Source organism: Pipistrellus kuhlii, unplaced genomic scaffold (genome assembly GCF_014108245.1).
Source record: "Pipistrellus kuhlii isolate mPipKuh1 unplaced genomic scaffold, mPipKuh1.p scaffold_m20_p_2, whole genome shotgun sequence".
NCBI classification, from domain to species: Eukaryota; Metazoa; Chordata; class Mammalia; order Chiroptera; family Vespertilionidae; genus Pipistrellus; species Pipistrellus kuhlii.
The window spans coordinates 178,681,769-178,703,486 of NW_023425515.1; the positions used below are offsets into that span (position 1 = coordinate 178,681,769).

General features: G+C 54.8%; 1 protein-coding gene across 7 annotated transcripts in view; it reads right to left on the minus strand.

Moving 5' to 3' along the window:
• PTPRU (protein tyrosine phosphatase receptor type U) overlaps positions 1–19,164 on the minus strand; it is a 77,531-nt gene extending 58,367 nt beyond the window's left edge. For 3 of the 7 annotated variants that reach the window (XM_036448012.2, XM_036448010.2, XM_036448008.2), the window contains exons 1-2: positions 18,971–19,164; positions 1,272–1,403 (exon numbers count right to left, since the gene is read on the minus strand). In XM_036448012.2, coding sequence (XP_036303905.1) covers positions 1,272–1,403; positions 18,971–19,043 — 205 coding nt within the window. In that variant the 5' untranslated portion in view covers positions 19,044–19,164. Of the gene's footprint in view, positions 1–1,271; positions 1,404–13,402; positions 13,624–18,899 lie in introns of those variants that run through there. The other 4 variants (XM_036448013.2, XM_036448014.2, XM_045584942.1 and 1 more) reach the window with 4 other exon arrangements.
• Between the last annotated feature and the right edge of the window lie 2,554 nt (positions 19,165–21,718).

A 21,718-nucleotide genomic window follows, 5' to 3' on the forward strand; every position in this document is an offset into this window, starting at 1 on the left:
ATGCCAGGTGGTGGCGGGCCTGGTTCCTATTGGCTTCAATCCCTGGCCTCACCACTGAGAATCTTCACCGCCCTTCCCTGCACCCTGACAGCAGTTGCTGAGAGCTGAGCCCCCAGCCCACTACTATGACAGGCAGAGGAAGGGGTCCGCAGACTGTCCAATTCTGAGGCTCCCTCCGCAAGCCCATGTGGTTCTCACACTATGCTCTCTCCTCCCACCCAGCTTTTGTCGGTAATACGGCTGATATGTTGGCCTCTACCTGTCTTACCCTTTTCTTCACTCCCAGTTGATTCTGCACCAGTGAAGAGGGGTGCTAATAATTGGGTTCCCTCAAATACCTCCAACAATAGCAACAAAACATCCATTGAACCCCTACATGTCACTCATGTTATGTACTTTATATAGACCTTATCCAATAACCATTTTCTCCCCATTTTATAGTTAAGAAAACGGGAGCTCAGAGAAATAAAGTGAGTCTCCCAGGTCACATAGCTGGTAAAGTGCAAACGCCAGGATTTGCAGCTCAGTCTTTGTGATTCTGGAACCAGTGTTCCAGGGGCCATCCTCAGAGCAGGAGGCCAGGACCAGAATCCATGGCATTAGTCTTCCGAATCCAGGACTCCCAATGCCACGGGGCCCCAGTCTGAAACAGGGCAGGGCACTGTGGAGTGGGAGGGGCCCGGGACTTGCAGGAACCGGGGGCAGAGGAAGGAAGGTTTTATGCATGTTCAGCCCCAATGTTACTGCTCTGTCAGCATCCTCAAGTCCTGGGAACCCAGGATCCAGAGGCTCTCAGTGAATAAAGAGAATCTTTTCTCTTTTTTTTTTTTTTTAACCTATTTTTATTTATTTCAAAGAGGAAGGGAGAGGGAAAGAGAGAAACATCAATGATGAGAGAGAATCATTGATTGGCTGCCTTCTGAAAGCCCCCCATTGGGGATTGAGCCCACATCCCGGCATGTGCCCTAGTCAGGAATCGAACCGTGATCTCCTGGTTCATAGGTGGATGCTCATCCACTGAGCCCCGCCAGCCAGGTGAGAAAAAGAGGGTCTTTGACTACTTGAACCCGCACCCATTTTACAGGGGAACTCCCTGATGTACATAGCTGGGCAGGGTCCAGAGAGCTTCACCTTCACAGTGTCATGTATGTCATTGCAGATGCCAAAGCAGATAAGGCCCAGAGAGGTTAAGTAATGTAGCCAAGGTCACACAGCAGAGGGGCAGGATGCCCCCAGGAGACAAGTGGGGAATGGTGACAGAGTAGACTCACCGTGGGGCAGGTCCGCAGGAGCCCGGGTGCCAGGCTGGATCCGCACCTGTTCCCACTGGAAGTCATCGTACTGGGCCTGGCTGTACTCGCAGGGCACAGCTGAGTCACTGGCCTCCTCGAAGGTGCAGCCAGCTGTGAGGGCAGGGCCTGGTTAGCCACGGCGAGGGCTGGGCTGCTAGCCAGCAGGGCTCCTGGACTACCTCCAGGTGCCCCACACTTCCTTCCTACCCAGCCAGACCCCTCCATCTCCTCAGGCCCTCCCCTCACCGCTCCCTCCAACAAAACTCTCCCTCCTCCTCCCTCTCTCTCTACCAAGGCCCTCTTTTCATTGTCTCCTCCCAATTCCAGACCTCCCCACATTGCCTCCTCCCCACACTTCCCAGGACACCCCACACACACACTGCTCAACCGCCCATCAAAGACCCCACTCAACAAAACTAGTTATCATTACTGCTATATCATTAGAACCTCACAATCACTCATGAGATCCAGACTAGAATCACCTCCATTTTACAGATGAGGAAACCGAGGCCCAAAGAAGCTGAATGAGTTCCTTAAGGTCACACAGCTGGTTAGTGACAGAGGTGGGGTTTGAACTGAGATCTCCTGGCTGCTGGTCAGGGCCCATCACCTGCCCCTCACCTATAGAGGATAGACAGTAGGCCCCGGGACCTAAGCCAGTGCTGACAGCATCTGCTTAAAAATAACAGTGGCAACAGATCATCTCAGGCTGACAACAAGTCCTGAACAGTGCAAAACCCTTTCTAGGTGCAGACTGGCAGTTAGGCCTGGCCTTCTGAGTGGGTACTACTATTATTCATCCTTGACAGAAGAGCTTAGGACAGTGGTTGGCAAACTCATATCCACAGAGCCAAATATCAAGAGAACAACGATTGAAATTTCTTTTGAGAGCCAAATTTTTTAAACTTAAACTTCTTCTAATGCCACTTCTTCAAAATAGACTCACCCAGGCTGTGGTATTTTGTGGAAGAGCCACACTCAAGGGGCCAAAGAGCCGCATGTGGCTCGCGAGCCTCAGTGTGCCGACCCCTGACTTAGGAGATTCAGTCATTGCCCAAAGTCACCCAACTTAGGTGTCTGCCTGCAGGAATATGACACACAATGGCACCGTCATATATGGATTGGGCACACACATGAGGAAAGGAAGTGGAACTCTCATGATTTGGAACCAATGTTTACAGTTTAAACGAGAAGAGGAGGAAGGAAGAGGGAATTGAAATAGATGTGAGTGAGGCCTCTGGTTGGGAATGAGGCCCATAAACCTTAGCTCATTCACCAAAGCCCTGAGTTGGGCATCTCATAAAAACACCGCTGGTTCAGAAAGTACCTGCACCCGATCCCTGCACTCACTCCCAAACCTCGGTGCTCGGAGTCCCCTCAGGGACTGTGTGAAGCATCTGAGACCTGGGAAATGCCTGAGCAAGTGGCAAGGGAGCAGGCACAAATCATGCCAGCCCTGTCCTGGGTACCTGCCCTTGACAGACGCAGTGACTGAGGCTCCGAGGGGTGAAGGCTTTGTCCACAGTAAAACGTGGCGGATAAGTGAGTGGCTTTGGCATCAGGCAGACTTAGGAGTTCTGACTCTACGTTTCTTGACTCAGAAGTTTGCCAGCTCTTCTGACTGTGGGCAAGTCACTTCTCCCTTCTGAGCCTCAGTTTCCCCATCCACACGTGGTTTTTTGGGGTTTCATTGTGGAGCCCACTTAGCACCGTGCCTAGCGCATGCAAGCACTCAGGGAACACCAGTTCCTCACACGTGCCGCTTGAGCTTGCTACAATGAGTAGCAAGCAGGATTTGAACCCACGCTGGATCAGCTGCTCAAGTCGACATCTCCCACCAGAAAAGCCCTCACTATGAGAACCTGAGCTGCTTCCCAGGCTCCAGAAGAGGAGGGAGAGAGACAGTAACTGGAGAGTGGGTGCCGCGTGCCAGGAGCAGCGGGGACTTTGCACGCACGGCCAGTGACCACTCTGGAGGCTCTGGTTTCACCTGCCGGGGGACTTCTCTAGGTCGCTATGAGCATCACGTAAAGTAGCACATGGAGACATCCAGCACAGCCAGGCACAGAGAGGCTCCCCATGGTTGGGGGATTCCCTTTCCTCTTCTTGGACCTAAAATGATGAGCTGTGGGCATAGGGATGGCACCAAGTGGATGCAAGGAAATAACAGAAGTCTCTCTCCAGAGCTGGGGTAAGACCTGGGCTGAGCATTTTGCCCCTTTGTGTAAAAAGCCCTGGTCTGTACTGTGTCCCGTGGCCTGTGGGAGGTGGGTTTTAACCTCCTCGATGCTGGGAAGATCTTAGCTTTCCCCGTAGAAAATGATTCACAGCGCAGCACAGCGAGGACATAGCCAGTAGGGATGGTCAGGGAGGGCTTCCTGGAGGAGGGAACACGTGACTTCATTCAGCCTGAGCTGAGTCAGCTCCTGAGGGTCTTAGCCAATGCCTCCCTGGGGCAGAGAGGTTGCCAGAAAGAGAAGCCAGGGTTCAGAGCCCTGCGAGGGTGCAGGCCCTTCCTGCTGCTTCACAGAAAACAAGGCAGCTGCCCCAGAGGTCTCGCCCCTGGTCCTGGGGTGAGCCTGAGCGTGCCAGCTCTTTCCTTCATGAGCTGCCAGGACTCCCCAGCTGACTGACCTGGTCAAAGGGGCACCCAGACCATCTGATCTTAACCAGAATAGCCCCCAGACTGACTAACCCAGCTCAGTGACACCACACAGGCAGACCTGACTGCCAGACCATCTGACTTCAGCCAGAATCACCACCAGTCTGCTGACTGATCCCTGACCTCTACCAAATAACTCTTATAAGTGACCCAAGCCGGGGTGACCTCCCCAGCTGTCTGACTCTAGGCAGAATGACCCCCTGGTCCATGTCCATCCCCAGTCCTGTATCTCTGAGCCAGGCCCATTCCAGCCACAGCCTTAGCGGGTAATATCTCTGAGGCCAGGCTCCCCAAGGAGAACCGCACCCCCACCTAGTCCCCAGCTCACCCTGGGATGGGAACAATCAGCCCTCCTGGGCCTGGGGGAATCCCCATCACCTCCTGTCCGGGTGACCCAAAGCCAAGTCCCAGCTCCTGCTGGAGACCCAACTCCTGCCAGGAGCCACCAGCCCCGGAGGTAAACACTAGACTTTGGGTTCAGCACAGGAATGGTAGCCGGAAATCCCCTTCAGCTCCATCGACACAGACATGGGCACAGACATGGACACATCCGTCATCACCACCACGAGGGGGCTGCCACCTACACCAGGACCACCTATGCTGGTGAGCCCTCACAGCAACTCAGAAGGTAAATGCTCCTGATGGCGTCGTCATTTAACTAGTTATGAATGACTGCAAAGGAGCAGAGGAGCCAAAGAGCATGCCATCTGTGCAGCTTTGCCAGAAGCTTCCATTTAACACTCCCCCAGAAGCCACCAGTCTACTCCTCGCAGATCTGGACACGGGGAGAATGGACGCAGGCCCCAATGAAGTCTGGGCAACATAGGGAGGTACCTGTCTGTCAGTCACACCTGGGAACAGATCAGTGGACAGACTAGGTACGGCCACTGTGAGTGCAGGAAGACTTGAGATATTTAATCCCCAAGGCTTTCACTCTCTTGCGTTTTCAGGACTCTTGGCTGAAGGGGGTGCACTCTCCTGGCTCCCCTGCATTCACCTGTGAGCCCTGTGGACCCCAGGCAATGGAGTAATGGACTGCAACGAGCCTGCTGCTGCACCGGACCCCATTCCGGCATGGCGCAGAAACTCTGGCCCCGGCTTTGTTTATAGCTCTGCTGAATCCCCAGCTGCACATCTTTCAGGACTGGATTAAGGGAAATGGGAGTTTGGAAACCCAAGGATGTAATTTCACTCAAATAAAAATCACTCATCCTCCCCTGCAAGTCTCAGAAAATTATTTTTTTCTCAAAATATTGTAAGGACTCTGCCCCCAGCACCCAGTGGGGAAAGGGATACTTCACGTTCACTGATAGCACTGATGTTACTCCTGTTTAACAGATGGAAACTGAGGCACAGAGAGATGAGGTGGCTTGCCCGAGGCCACACCTGAAGTCCCACATACTGGGTCTTAAGCCACCTACGTTACTCAAGAAGGTGAGGCCCAGACAAAATCAGACTCTGGCCACGTGTGTTAATTCAATGTTCACGGAGAGAAGAAAGCAGGTCCCAGGCTGGCACGATCGAGGCACAAGAGTGTTAATACCCAGCCCTCAGACCTCCCAGTATGCATGGGGGAAGGAGAGGGACAAATGACAAATGACTGGGCACCTAAGAGAGGTGCAGAGGAAAGGTTGTTGGAGGTGGGTACACGGAGCAGGACCTGGAAGGATGGGCATCATTCTGGCCAGCAGAGCTGGGTGGAAGGGCATTGGAGGCAAAGGGACCAGCAATGGCAAAGGAAGGCAGTGAGTAAACACACAGCTCTTCCGGGGCACAGAGAGGATCCTAGATTGCCCGAATAACGGGAGGTGAGACTGGAGGAAGGGGGATTAACGCTACATCTGGGAGGCCTGGAGTGCAGGGGGAGAAGTCTGGCCTCCTTTGGAGTTGGGAAGCCACAGTCGGGGTTTGAGCAGGGCGCGCCTGGATGCAGGTGAGAGAAGGGATGTATTCTAGAAGCCAGGAGGGCAGGTGGCTTCTCCAGAGGGCACTACAGGATCAGGAGTGGGACAAGCCACCAACGAGTTGGGAGTCAGATGTCAGGGACCCGTCCTAGATGCAAACAAAACATACTCCACTCTTACTCAGACACACACACACACACACACACACACACACACACAGCCCCGCACTTGAAAGATCAGACAGAGGCCGAAAACCAGGACTACAGGCTTTATTAGAGAAGGACCTGCCAGGCTGTCTCACAGGGGAAAACAGCAACACGTGCAGAGGTGAACAAGCCCTTTGAGGGGAGGGATGGGAAGGGATGGGGCGTAGGGTACTTGGCACTCGCTGATTAGTGGCTTAATGTATGGTCCATATAAGGTACATAGTTAGTTACCCAGGTACTTAGGGACAAGGGCTAAGGGTATTTGGCAGGTGCTGATTGGTGGTTCAATGTACAGTCCATATAAGGTGCCTGGTTAGGTACCCAGGTATGTCCAGGCTGCAGGTGCAGGCTACGTCATACTCTGCTCACCAGTTGGGAGAAGGGAGGATCTATCAGCACTCAAATGTACACACACACACACACACACAGCCCTGCACTCGAATGTTTTCTCTCTCTTCCTCTCTTTCTCTCTCTCTTACACACACACACACACACACAGCCCACACTCAAATGCTCACACACACACATAGCTCTGCACTCAAATGTTCACTCACACACATAAACACACAGAGCTTTGCACTCAAATGTTCACACACACACAGCCCCATACTCAAATGTTCTCTCTCTCTCTCTCCCCCCCTCTCTCTCACACACACACACACATACACACACACACAGCTCCACACTCAAATGTTCTCCCTCTCTCTCTCTCTCTCTCTCTCTCTCTCTCTCTCTCTCTCTCTCTCTCTCACACACACACACACACACACACACACACACACATACACACATACACACACACACAGCTCCACACTCAAATGTTCACTCACAAACACAGCCCCACACGCAAATGTTCACTCATACACAACATACCCTCCACACTCAAATGTTCACACACATTCATATCCCCACACTCAAAGGTTCACTCACACACACTCATATCCCCACACTCAAATGTTCATTCTCACACACAGCCCCACACGTAAATGTTCACACACATACAGCCCCACACTCACATGTACACACACACACACACTCCCTTACTCCAGACTAGTCCAAGCCTTAGGGACACAGTCTCAACTGGCCTGGAGACAGGGAGAGAACCAGCCCCTCCTTGGGTGTCCATCTCTGCCAGGACCTCCCAGAGAGGGGGGGCTTAACCAAAGCAGGACCACTGGGAGCTCCCAGCATCAGTTCAAACTGGCCCAGCTACATTCCTCAGCTAATCTCCCCAATCTGGCAGGCGGTTGCCTGAGCAACCGTCAGCCACAATTTGGGAAGGCAGGAGGATGGTCTATCCACATCCCGCTGGGCTCTGGATGGGGTGGTGTAAGGGGCAAAGCAACCTCTGCCAAAGGAGCCAGAGTGTGGGAGGGAGTGTCCCTGGTTTAAGCCTGGTGTGGGGATCTCCACCAGTCCATTGCATGTGTTTCCACAAGGGGTGTGTGTGTGTGTGTGTGTGTGTGTGTGTACATGGCTGTGAGGCTGGCAGCCTGGTACCAACTTACAAGTTCTCAAGTGGAAGCAGGAGACCTGGCTCTAGTTGCTGCTGAGACCATGGGCAGGTGGTTTGCCCTCTCTGAACCCCTGCTTCCTCACTTATGAATTGCAAATGGGGAACCAGGTGACCTCAGATTCCACCTCCAGAATTCTGATTCCATTTGTGTGAGCACAAATTACTTGAGGGCAGAGATAGATACTATGGGGGGGAGGGGAGAGAGAGCATGGATGTCTCTGCCCCCAGGCAGTGTGTGTGGAGCTGTGGGTGTGTGGGTGTGTGTTGCTGTGCAGGGGTAATGAGCATATTCAGTGATAAGCATGTGCCCAAGGGGAGGGGAGTTACTTGGCAGGGTGGAGGGGATTGTGCAAGCATATGTGTGTGCATAATGAGTGTGACCACAAGCATGTGAGCACCAGACTCCTCCCCACCAGACAGGGGACGGTGCTCTGTGCCAGCTGTGGCTGCCAGCGCCACCCGTGTTTTCTGATGGCCCTTGGTAAACAGAGTTTGTGTGCAATGAGGGCTGTGTTCCCCTCAGTTTGTCAACAGAGCATCCAGTTCCCACGGGTGGCCCTAGGAAAAACAAAACTTTTCCCAAAAGATTATACATGTAAAGGCTGGGTCACACCCAACCGCAGGCACAGCCCCAAACCAGACCTGAGAAACCCAAATAAATACCCAATGACAACACAGGTCTATTTGATCATCTGAAGACACACCCCTATTCTAGGTACCCCAGCCAAGCCCTGGAACCAACACTGGCCTCCCCGCTGGACATTCTTGCCCAGCCAAGTCCTATCCCAGGTTCTTCACACCAACTAAGCCCCATCTCAGGCCCGTCCAACCCCACCTCCTCCCATCCTGAGGTTAAGGACTGTCTCTTAGACCTTTCAACCTCATCCTCTAATCCTGTGTCCTTAGTAGCTGGACTTACCATCCCTGAGAGTCTGACCCCAACCAGCCCACCTAAGGTCAAGGACCATGACTCCAGCCCAAAGACCTGACCCAGCCCACTCCACTGCTCTCCTTGCCCAGATAAACATATCCAAACCTCAGCCAGGTCTCTCTGGAACTGCCCTCCAGAGCCCTGAATAATTGATGAGCAATTAATTAAGGGCAGGGCTGGCAGCAATATATCCATCTTCTAATGACAGCGGCTTGAGCACAGCTGCAACCAGGAAGATCACCCAGGGCCGGCCACGGGGAGAGTAAGCTGAGCTGGTCCCCCTACAGGAAACATGTCAAACATGCAGCCCGCCAGCAGTGAGTTTGACATGCTTGCCCTATAGCAGCCAACACAGAGGCCAGCCACAACATCCTTCATCTCCACCGAGGACAGAAGGAAGCCAACTACAGCAAGGGAAACAGGCCAGACCCATTCCCCAACTCCCTGATCAATACGTATCCCAAATCCCAAGGTTAACAGCAGGGCTGCCATATTGGCAGTATAAGGGAAAGGCGCAGGATGGGGCAGGACTCCATAGGGAGGCAAAGGGCTGAATGAAGGACTGTGCTGTGCAGAGGTATTATACAATGGGCAAAGAGTACACAGACCCCTGCATGCAGGCACCCTGTATCATGTACACTGAGTGGCCAGATTATTATGATCTCTGAGTGCATAATAATCTGGCCATTCAGTGTATATCCTATATAATAAAAGGCTAGTATGCAAATTGTCCTCTTGGCCAGGAGTTCAACCAGCAGGCAGGCCAGCCAACCGCCCATGTCTCCTCCCCCTGGCCAGACTGACCAGACCTCACCCTTGCACGAATTCATGCACTGGGCCTCTAATATATACATACTGAATGGCCAGATTGTTATGTCAGTGTAAACCACAGTGCACAGTAGAGGGCCGCAGAGAGCTGCGCACAAACCATGTAGCACAAAGATCTGTGCTTTCTAACAGTCCCGTAGCAGGAGAGGGCTCTGTAACACCAAGTGTGGTGTTGCTGTGGCTATGAGGCAGTGGCTCCGCACAATACAGAGGCACAATGCAGTTACTCAGCGCAGGGGAGCAGAGCACAAGGCGTGCACAGAGCCCAGTACAGACTCCTGGAATGGCACCGCCCAACCGGTCAGCAGCATGATCCAGCGTAGAGAGGCCTCGCCCATCGTGGACATGACCCAGAACTTCACAGAGGCACAGGCACCATGCAGTGTGACAGGTGTATGGCGAATGCCCAGGTGCTAAGGGAAAGCCTTGCTAATTCTTCCCCTCCAGACGCTGGCTCAGGGCCAGGCACACACCTGGTGCTCTATGAATCCTCCCAGAAAGAAGGTGTCCGGTGCAGGCACAGAGACACAGGGAAGAGAAGGACACGTGTGATGCCAAAGGAACTGCTGGATGTGGAATATAAGCTCAACACGGTCCCAAGGAGCAGAGTATGTGTAGTCACAAGGGCGGGAGTAGAAACATGCTCCAACAAAGGGAGAGAGCAACCAAAGGACTTACGTGCATACATATGAGCCTAACCAGAGGTCGAGGACAATACGGGGGTGGGGGTATGAGTGAGGGGTGGGGGAGTGGAATGGGGGGTTGAGGACAAATATGTGATACCTTAATCAATAACAAAATTTAAATTAAAAAAAAGACAAAAACATAAAATGAATTTGTCTAGCTGCAAAAAAAAAAAGAAAGAAAAACATGCTCCAACATGGAGTGCAGTGAAGGTGCGTGTGGAACAGTGAGTTCAGTGCAAAGGCCCTGATATCCAGTAGAGTGTGCATGACCCAACTGGCAGCAGGGACAGCACAGGGTGGAGTCCGGGCAGCAGCCCAGTGCAGTGCGCACATGCAGAGCTGGGGACTGTGAATGGGTGCTGTCCACAAACACCCAGGCCAGGCCCCAAGCCCGACGAAGCGGCCCCCAGCTGCCAAATACATACAGGCCCCCTGAGCAGCGTGCAAGGAGGGTCCGCGCGGAGGTGCGTGCAGGGTTGGGGTCCACTGGGGCTGCCCACACGAACGTGGGAGACATCACCAGCAGGCCCCTCGGCGGTGAGACCAAGAAAGGGCGGGATCCCATAGGGGCAGCGTTACCAGGCAGCGGTGCAGTGCGAAGGGCTAGGCCAGGCGCAGGCACACATCCAGGGCAGTCCAGGGCACACACGCCGTGTGACGCAGAGATGCAGTGCTGTGGTGGCATGCCATCTGTTAGCATGGCACAGTGGTGCATCGCTAGGAGCCATGCCCAGATCCTAGGAGAGTCCACAAGCCCAACGCAACAGGGAGGTCCGAGAGAGTAACACGGCACCAAGGACAGGTGCGAAGACATGAGTGGCAGTACAACTGCAGGCTGGAGGTGCAGTGCAAGGAGACAATGCGAAGATGGTGTCTGTGACACACAGCCAGTGCAATGCAGGATCCTGGCACGGCCATGCTGGGGAGGGCTGAGGCGCAGGGCAGTGTGGTCCAGTCCTGAGGGGCTGGGCCCAGGAACCCCAGAGAGCACACACTCCGAGCAGACCAGGGCCATGATGCAGCGAATTTATTAGTGTAAGGCCATGGTGGGCAAACTGCAGCTCACAAGCCACATGTGGAACCTTGGCCCCTTGAGTGTGGCTCTTCCACAAAAAAAAAACTGGGCGAATCTATTTTGGAGAAGTGGCGTTAGAAGACATTTAAGTTTAAAATTTTTGGCTCTCGCCAAAATCAGTTTGGCTCAGTGTCAGCCTGCGGACTGAAAGGTCCCAGGTTCGATTCCGGTCAAGGGCAGGTACTCTCTCATCGATGTTTCTAACTCTCTATCCTTCTTCCTTCCTCTCTGTAAAAAATCAATAAAATATATATTTTTTTAAATTTGGCTCTCAAAAGAAATTTCAATCATTGTACAGTTGATATTTGGCTCTGTTGACTAACGATTTTGCCGACCACTGGCATAAGGCAAAGACGAGACACGTTGCAAACGTGCTATGGAGAAGGTTGCACGTGCTTCCCGGTGCTGCCCCGGAGAGCAGGGAGCCAGAGCCCTGGGGAATGCTGGGCCTGAAGCTCTGTCAGGGGGAACTGGCTGCCCCCTGGGTTAGGAGCCCTGTGTGCTCTGTGGATCCCCTGGGCTCCTGCCCCCCACCTCGGCCACCTCAGTGACTCTCCAAGGGCACAGGATGAAGCCGCCGCTGCCCAGGGGCCAGGCAGCCAGAGCTGAGCACGTTGTCCAGGTCTTTATCTCTGAGGAGGGCCCGGCGCACTGGCAGGCAAACAATGAATCCAGATTCTGCTCAAAAGCCTTTGGACAATTAGAGCACGGCAGAGTAGGGCAGAGCAGGAGAGAGACGGGGAGGGAGACCTATTGGATTGGGTCCCGGTGCAGAGTGGGCGGCACGTTGGCATAAACAGTGAGGTGGAAGTGAGAGGCGAGCCAGACCCAACCAATCTGGCTGATCACGCTGTACCCCTCCCGGGCCTGGACTTTGCCAGAAGCCAAGAACGCACACGTCCTAGTAATAACAGCTGGTACTTACAGTGCTTACGACAGGCCAGGACCTGCTGTAAACTCTGTACGTATGTAAATGAAACATGCCCTCATGGCAACCCCACACAGCGTGTTCTGGAATTGCCCCCATCTCACAGACGTGAACACTAAAGGCCCAGGGAGGTCAAGTGACTTGCCCAAGTGCTGAACGGCTAGCAGTGGTGGAGCCAGGATTAGGACCCAGATGATCTGGCTCCAGAGGCCAGGATCTTAACCACCACACTCGAGGTAAAACACATATTTACATACATGCACTACCACAAAGGTGCACGTGCACTCACACGCAAACACACACACACACACACATACGTACATACATTCTGAGCAGTGCACTTCCCACTCTCTCAGAGGAGGCCCACCTCTCCCGTCCAGATAAGCTTCTGACACCTCCCAGTTGTCTCCTCTCGTCCCCCAACTGTTCCACATGCCCCTTCTCTCTATCCTCATATCCCCCCAACCCTTAGCTGCTCGCCTAATTCCTTGTCTCTTCATTCCCAGCTGTGCCCAACCCCCAGATATATTTCCTCACTAGTGATCTCTCATCTCCCCGTCGTCCCATCACTCCACCACCACCGTTGTGATCCTGACCATCAGATATGTCCTGTGCCCCAACAAGACCCAATTTCCCCACCCACTCCTTCCTCCCGCACACACTTCTGCCATCAAATCCAAAACCTCGCTGACCTCTCTAAGCCCCCTTTCTCCTCGTCCCTTCCGATTCACCACTAGGTCCTGGGCTCTGCACCCGGGAAATCTGCCCAAGACCTCCTATCATGGCATCCTCTTCTGAGGTGTCCACCCAGCGCCCTCCCCTAGCCATTCTGCGGGCAACGGCAGCCCTGCCCAGAGCCAGCCAAGGGGGCATCCCAGCCCCCAGCCGGACTGCCCTCCTGAGCTCCAGCTCCACCTGCCACCCCACCAAGCCTTCCCTGCGCGCCCAGAGGCTCACATCAATGCAAACACGGAGTGGCACCTGCCATGTACAAGGCCCCGGGGACAGGAGATGGCAGAGGCTCAGCCCAGCCCTCAGGAGCTCCCAGCCCAGGTTAGCGGAGAAGGAGGCAGAAAACCAGTGTCAGACACTGTCGCATGGCATCTGGGAGACCTGACCACTGTGCTGTGCCGGGAGGGCAGGGAAGTGACACCACAGCTCAAGGAAGACTGCGTGAGTACCCAGGCCCACAGGAGGGGGAAGGGAGAGGACGGGGAGGGGGGGGGGGGGAGGCGGAGCCTATGCAAAGATAGAGACATGTGCAAGGGCCTCGGAGTAGCTCTGGCCTGGTGAGCCTGGGAGACAAGGAACGGAAAGGGAGGAGGAAGCAGGAAGCTGTCATGGAAAGCAGGGGCTGGTCATGCAGGGCCTCACCTGCCACGTTAGGGTTTCGGTTTTGTCCCCTGGGAGCTGGACGGCCTTGAGGCCACGGCGTGGCAGCATTCTCTGTCTGCCTGAGAGAAGGCATGCAGGTCTCAGGGCAATGGGAGCATTGGGAGGCTGGTAGCAGAATGAAAACCAACGAGGGGACTACTGCAATATCCGGGCACGTCATGACAGAGCTGGCATCACAGAGTCAACCGAAGCATCTTTGTCAGCTGCTGAGTGGTGGGCAGCAGACCCAGCCCCCTCCCTGGGTGTCCAGGCCTCAGGAAGATGCTGCAGGCCTCGCCCTGGAGCTTTCTGCTTGTAGGCACGTTCTCTCCCCCGCGCTGACCAATAGGGTCGCCACTCGCAACACGCGACTCTTGAGGACTTGCAATCTGGCTGGTGAGACTAAGGGACTGAATTTTATTTTAATGAATTTTTAGGAATGTAAATTGAATAACCACATGTGACTCAGTGGCCATCATATTAGAGCGTGCAGGGAGAGACATTCCCGTCACTGCAAGAAAGTTCTGTTGGAATGTGCAGCTCTAAGCTGAGTCACCACTGGGCCTCCTCCAGAGGCTCCTGGCCTCGGGGTCCAAAGGAAAGTCTGGAGGCAAGACCCAGGGAGGGGGGTGTCAGAAGCTGGTCCCAGTTCCTTGTCCACATAGGGCACCGGACATTTCCCGCCCAACACATGCACACCCCTTTCCTGGAGACACACACACCTACACCGGCAAAGAGACACACCGACCACAGGGCACCCCATGGCCAGACTCACAAACACCGGGTAGTCCGATGCATGTGTAGCCCATTGCTGGACACAGAGGCACCCCGACCTCAGGTATCCAGACACTTTCGTACCCGCCACCCAGACATGCAAGCACCTGGACAGCCCACAGCTGGACACAACACAAACACTCTCCTGCACTTGGACACCCATTAATCTGAGGGCTCCCAGACACCTGGATACCCCCACCTCCGGTGACAGAGACGGGAGGATATCCTTCTGTCGGCACACCCTGATCCTCCACATCCTGGCACACGGAGACCCACACTTACATCCTGAAACACAACCCACCCAAACAGCTCTGCACCCAAACTCCAAGAATTTAACACTTAGATACTCGGATACCCTAGCTTCAGGCTCCCCCAGGTCCAGAGCAGCTGGTCGCCTCCCTACTCCAAACTCAGAGCCTGCCACACAGAGTGACCAGATGGCTACATACCCTGACAGGCCACACATGTCCTGTGCCCTGGGATACCACCATACAACCACAACCATATACACACACATCCATACTCCCCACTCCGACTGTCCGGATTTCAGAATCGCACCTGCACACACCTCAGCAGGCCTCACCCCACCTGCAGGGGTCACCACAGGGAGCAGCTCCCCCCGCCCCCCCTCAGGCTCACAAGGTTCCAGGACAGAAGCTGGGACCTGAGGAAGAGTCTCCCCTTCCTGAGGCAGGGCCCTCCCCCCTCCTCCCCAGACAGTCTCACTCACTGACGGTTGGAACTCAATGCCTCTCACCAACTGCCAGGCCTCCAGCACAAAGGCCTGTCCAGGGACAGGCCTGGCCAGCTGCTGGGGGTGGGGTGGGAGGGAGGTGGGGGCAAAACTTGGAGGAGGGGCTGGCAGGCAGAAACCTGCTCCTTTTCTCTCTCCCGTAGACTTAGGCCCCCCAACTCACAACTCCCAGATGGCACTCTCTACCTGGCCTTTTCACGCACACTATCTTCCCCCCCGACAGAATTTTCTAGATTCTTGGAGGGAAACCTCGTTCTTTAATCCCTACTTTCAGTGGAATCACTGCGCCCCCATCTGGCACCTCCAGCTCAGAACTTGACCTACTGGACTTCACTCATTCTTTCATGCCATGTCCTAGTGTATGTTACTCAGCACCAGCAGCCCAGGCCTTGTGCCTGGCACTAAGGACTCGGAGGTGAACTAAATTCACAGAGCTCCCTGTCTGAAAGGGAGGGTGGACCAAAAAGTAGTCATTACAATAATTACAGGTGGTGTGGAAAAAATCCAACCAATCCGCACCTTCCCTTCCTAGAACAGGGATAACCAAGGAAGACTTCAAGGGGCGGCGCGATGGCTATGCTGAGACCTGAAGGAGGAGCAGGGATTCCCCAGAGAAAGAGATGGAGTTAGAAAGTAGAGGCCCAGAGGGGAGAGGGAGGGAAAGGGCGTTGAGAGGGCACTGATAAGTGGGTCAGACTGGCCAGAGCAGAGGGCGGAGCAACAGGGGGCACAAGATGAGAGGAGGCTGGACAGGCGAGCGAGGCCAGAGCAGGCAGGGAGGCCAAGGGAAAGGCACTTCACCCTGAAGGCAGTGGCGAGCCTCAAGGTGGTTTCAAACCAAGGTTCCAAACACGCAGTTTTCATGTTAGGGAGATGCCTGGCACCACGGAGGGAGCGGGGGGAGGGAAGAGACTGGAGCCTTTTTGCAGTTGAGAGGTGGCTGAGGATGGAGGCCAGGGGACAGATGAGAGAGATCCTGGTCTTGGGTAAGGGCAGGATGCATCAGGATACAGGAAGAGGGCTTGGAGGAAGGAAGGAGGCCGGGGGGAGGGGCACAACGCAATCCCTGCAAGTCTGGAGCAAGCAGGGTGCCCGCCCTGGATTTTCCCTGACACCTGAGCAGGGCAGGAGGCTGCCCATGAGCTCAGTACCCCCATCTCTCCCCCTCCCCCCCACCTCTGGCCACGCTAGGCTTCCTGCAGAATCCCCTCCCCCAGGCCCGGGGAGAAGGACCAGCTGCCCAGACAAGATTTTATTGCCCAACCTGAAACCACTGGGCAGCCTCTCCCTCATTCCTGCTGTCCACAACCCTAGCAACCAAAAGGACAAAGTGAGCTCGCACGCATTGGAATAAATTACTGCCAGATTTACATGGCTGAGACATTGCCCGCCCTGCCTTAGGAGGGAGGAATCGGAAGGCACTCCGGGAGCCGGGCTGAGACTGTACATAGATCGGGGGCCAGGGCTGACCTCACGCCTTCTACCAAGAGCTTCTGAATTAGGCTCAGCCGGTAAGTAATACCTACAAGGATGCCAGAAACTTAAGAAGTGAAGTGACCTGCCCAAGGTCACAAAAACAGCAAGTGGTGGAGGCAGAATATGAACAATGCCCCCATCTTACCACCTCCTACCCCAATCCCCTCCCCACCCCCTAGTTTCAATTCACAGCCCCTGGGACGGCTGTGTCAGTTCTCAGAACCATCTTTTGTTCCCTGGCATTCACAGATAGAGCCTTCCTTGACAATCTACCGAGTGCCATACACCATTATGATGATGTCCACGAGGCACATGAGGAAACTGAGGCCTGAAGAATGGGGAGTCGTTTGCTCAAGGTCTCACTCCCAAAACCTCAACGCTTGGCAACCCTCCAGGATTGTGGGCAGGACAATCAGTTGGGGCACCTGAGGCTTCTTGGAATCAAGGTATTGCACCCCTTGGGATTACTCTCGGGGCAGGGGAGGGGGACAAAGTTGCTATGGCTGATGGGGGATGAGGGGAGGAAGGGCTCCAAGAGGAGGGCAAAGCTAATGCTGTGACAGACGCCCGGGCCTCAGGGCTAGTTCCCAGGTCTGAGCCCGGGGGAAGGGCAGGATGCATTGGAAAGGCCTGAGAGGACACGGCCAGGGAAGCCTGTTCTCAGAGCAGAGGCGGCTCAGCACATGTTGATCTGGCACGAGCACCGTGCTAACCCCTGCTGGGGCGGCTCCCTGTCAATCCGCCCCCCTCCCCCCCCCCCCCCCCGGCAGGGGGGGCAGCGAACCAGGCTGGAGCCGCCCAATCGGTGGGCATGGGGGAGGCTGAGGCCCCAGAGGAGGGTCGCCTCCCCGCGCCCCAGGGAAAGGGTCAGGAGCCACTCCGCTGGAGGGGGACACAGGCCTCAGGGAGGGATGTGGGGGTTTGGGGAGGTTGAGGACGCACTGTTCACAGCACACACGGACCCACAAGCACAAGCTCCAGATATGCACGTTGATATCGGATCTCTGTCTCTCTCTCCTCTCTCTCTCTCTCTCTCTCTCTCTCTCTCTCTCTCTCTCTCTCTCTCTCTCTCTCTCTCTCTCACACACACACACACACACACACACACACACACACACACACACCAAAAGACCCAGACTCCGAAACACGCCCGGAGACAGGCGATCGCTCCGCACAGAGACACAGGGACACACTCCACACACGGCGGTCCTGGCCGGCGGGAGGCCGCACAAAGTTGCGGAGTCCACCGAGGGGGTGTCCCCGGAGACCCCGTCCGCGGCGCCGCGGGCGAGCAACGGAGGGGGCGCCGGGGGGCCGGCCGGGGCCCAGAGCCAGGCCCGGCTCCCGCCCGGACGCCGCAGCCCCGCCCGCGCCCGGCCCCCCCAGAAGCGCCCGCCGCTCCGCCCGCCCCCCTCTCTGCCCTCCCGCCGCCGCCGGCGTCCCGCAGCCCCGGCGCCGCCGCCGCCCAGCCCGCGCCGCGCGGAACTTGCGAAACAACAAGCGGCCCGACATGCCGGAGTCCGCGGCCGCGGGGCCGTCCTCCCTCCCGAGCCTCCGGAGCTCCGGCCGCGCGGCGGGGAGGGCGCTGGAGGCGCGGACAACTTGTTCCAGGCCCGCGCCACACACGGGGAGCACACACACGGGGAGCACACACACGCACACACATGCACACGCACACACACATGCACACGCGCGCGCACACACTCGCACATCCCGCCGCTGCCCCCTCGGCGGCCTGGGCCCTGGGCACACACCCAGCCACGGCCCAGCGCGCACCCCGCTCCCCACATTCTCAGACGCGCAGCCAGCACACACGGGCACACACACACACACCCGCTCCAGACACGCTCCTGCACACGCATCCCGGCACACTCGGCATCCACTCGGACCCACCACCAGCCCCAGACACTCCCACACGTACACAGGGCGCGCGGACACACATGCTCGGGACCCGTTCCCACGCCTTCACACGCGTTCACGGATCTCACACGCACACACACACCCCGCACACTCGTTCCCCGACCCACTCGCCGGCGGAATCCACAGAGCACACTCCTGGCCACAAGCTTAGCGCAAACACACAACACATTCTCAGGCACACAACCAACAGCACTCCCTACCGCGGCACACAGCATGCAAACAGATGCAACACCTAGCAAATACAACTCGGGCCACACAACCCAACTCAGAGGCACACACAACAGACACACAACCTACTTGGCTGCACAAACACTGAACACTGGCGGACACACACACACACACTCGGCGCATACCCAGTGCCTCCAAGCACTCACCGTTCATCCCCAGGAACTCGTGGAGAAACAACACACACGCACCTTTTCTTGCACACCCATCTCATGGATACACAACAGTCGCAGGAGACACAGGAGACCGTGAGCACAGGATCGCACATCCAACACACACACACACACACACACACACACACACACACACGGGGAGCAGGCTCCTAACGCCCGGTCGCCCAAAACTCACACTTTCTTCCGAGCTGCGCCACGGCCCGCGGACTCCGCAGAGCCAGCTCCGGGCGACCGACGCGCACTTACCTGCCGGAGTCTCGGTCTCGGGCGCGCAGAGCTGGAAGGTGAGCGCCAGCACCAGAGCCTGGGCGCGGGCCATGGTGCGCCCGCCGCCTTCCGCCCCGGGCCCGGCGCGGGGGGCGCCCCCGGAGCCCGAGCCGAGCCCGAGCCTAGCGAGAGCCGGAGCGAAGCGGCGCGGCGCGGAGCGGGACTGGCGCCGAGTCCAGAGCAGGAGCCCGAGCGAGCGGGGCGCTGACGTCAGGCCCGGCCGCGGGTTCCGCGGTCTCGGGGCGCCCCCTGCTGGTCGCCTCGCGTGCTGCCGCCGCCGGATCGGGTCTCCAACTGCCCCGGCGGCTCGCCCCTCCCCCACCCTGCACCCCGCGCCTGGAGATCGGAGGCTGGGCCTGGGCACCACCCGAGCTGCCCTGAGCTGGCACCCACATTCCCAAATGAGCTCGCTCGCTCGGTGCCCACGCCTACCTCTCACACAGCGCCCTCAGGGACAGAGACCCAAAGACACCCCGGGTCCCGTCTGATGTCTGTTGCTTTCAACCCCTCTATCGAGGCCCCTCCAAATGCGCGTTAGTACGTACCTTTCAGGACAGGAAGCTCATCACCTTATTTGAGTGAGTGGCTTGGTCTTTGCAATGCTAATTGTTCGAGTTGGTCATAGTATTCATTATCCTCTGAGCGTCCACGGGCTCTGTAGTGATGTCCCCCTCTCATTTCTGATCTTCGTCATTCGCGTCCTCCTTTTCTTAGCCTGGCTAGAGGCTTGCAAAGTTATTTACCTTTTCCAAGAACCAGCTTTTGGTTTGGTTGGTTTTTCTCTATTGATTTCCTGCTTTCCCTTTCACTGATTTCTGCTCTAATTTTTTTTTTATTTTTCTTCTACTTCCTGATTGAATTGAATTTTCTCTTTTTTTTTTTTTAGTTTCCTAAAGCAGACACTTAGATGGTTGATTTTAGATCTTTCTTCTTTGCTCATATATACATTCGGTGCTATAAATTTCCCTCTAAGCACTGCTTTCATGGAATCTCACAAATTTTGATGCCTTGTGTTTTCATTTTCATTTATTTTCTTTTAGTTCAAAGTAGTGGGGTTTTGTTTTTCTAATCCTCACCTGAGCACATGCTTAGAGAAAGGGAGGAAGAGGGAAACATTGATTGTTCAACCGGGAATTGAACCAGCAACCTTTTAGCGCGCAGGAGGACCCAATTTAGCCACTCTGGGTGGCTAAATTTCAAAATAGTTTTACATTTCTCTTGAGATTTCTCCTCTGTCCCATGGGCTGTTTAAAAGTATATTATTTAACCTCCAAGAAATTGGGGATTTTATAGCTCTTTCTGTTATTGATTCTAGTTTAATTCCATTGTGATCTGAGAGCAATCATTGAATGAGTTCTATTTTTCCGAATTTGCTGATGTGTGTTTTATGGCCCAGAATGTGGTCTATCTTGAATATTCCACATGAGCTTGAGGAGGATGGGAGTTCTGCTGTTGTTGGGTGGAGCAGTCTGTAAATGTCCTCTATGTCCAGTTTACTGGCGATGTGGCGTTCAACTATGTCCTTACTGCTTTTCTGCCTGCTGAAAATGTTCATTTCTGACAGAGGGATGCTGAGGTCTTCAGCCATAAAATAGTGGATTCAGCTATTTCTCCTTGCAATGCTGGCTTTTAGAAGCTTCTTTTTCTTTCTGCAAAGCCCATCTCCCTTACTAATTCTCGTTGGTTCTAGCCTACACTCTGGCTACCCCGGTTAAGTATCATTTAGGCTTCTATGCAGCATAGGCAGGTAGAAACCCTAGTACAATGATCACAAACTAGTTGTCCATGACTTTGTAAGACCAGACACCTTCTATGTGCATAACCCCCGTGGATTAATTTAATCTTCACTTCTATTATTCCAACTAAACAGTTGAGAACATCGAGATACAGAGAGAGATGGGACTTTTCAAAGGTTCTGCATTAGTATGCAGCAGCACCAACATTTGAATCAAGGTCATCTGGCCTGAATTGAATTGGGGCCGAGACCTGCCTTCCATCTGGAACAAATCAGCAAATACTGGGTACTGATCCACTTATTCAACAATTGCTGTGAGTCAACGTGGAGATATACAACAGACAAAAGTCCCTGCCCTCATGGAGCTTATATTCCAATGAAAAAAGCAATAAAAATAAACAGCCAAAACCAGCAAATTTCCTGGTATATGAGACAGTGATATACCAGAGAAATGGGAGCGAGTCTGACAGTGAGGGGGAAGCAGGTTACTGCGGTTTTAAACAGAGCACCTGCTCTATGGCGTATTCATTATTTGTCTCCATCCCTAGAACATCAGCTCCCTGAGGGCCGGGACTCTGCCACGGACCCAGTGCCTGGTATCCGATATGTAGTTAGTGCTCAATAAATATTAAATTCAATAGTTAACATAGACATTGTCCTTGCCCTGGCAAAGCTTACATTTTAGAGCGAGAGACCAATAGCAAACATGGAAATAAATATATACTTACCATCTGAGGTGTGTACTCCAAAGGAAATGAATGGAGTGTTGTGATACATAATTGGATGGGGTGGAGGGATCTACTTTACTTAAGATAATCGCAGGGATCCCCCGAGCAAGTGATGTAGTGACATCTGAGCTGAAGCCTGATGTATGAGAAGGAGCTGGCCTCACGCAGTCACTGGACAAAGGCAGAAGCTGGTGGGTTTGGGCAGCAGAGAGGCCACGGGGGCTGGAATGAGTGGGAGGAGAGGGGCCAGGTGCAGCTGTGGAG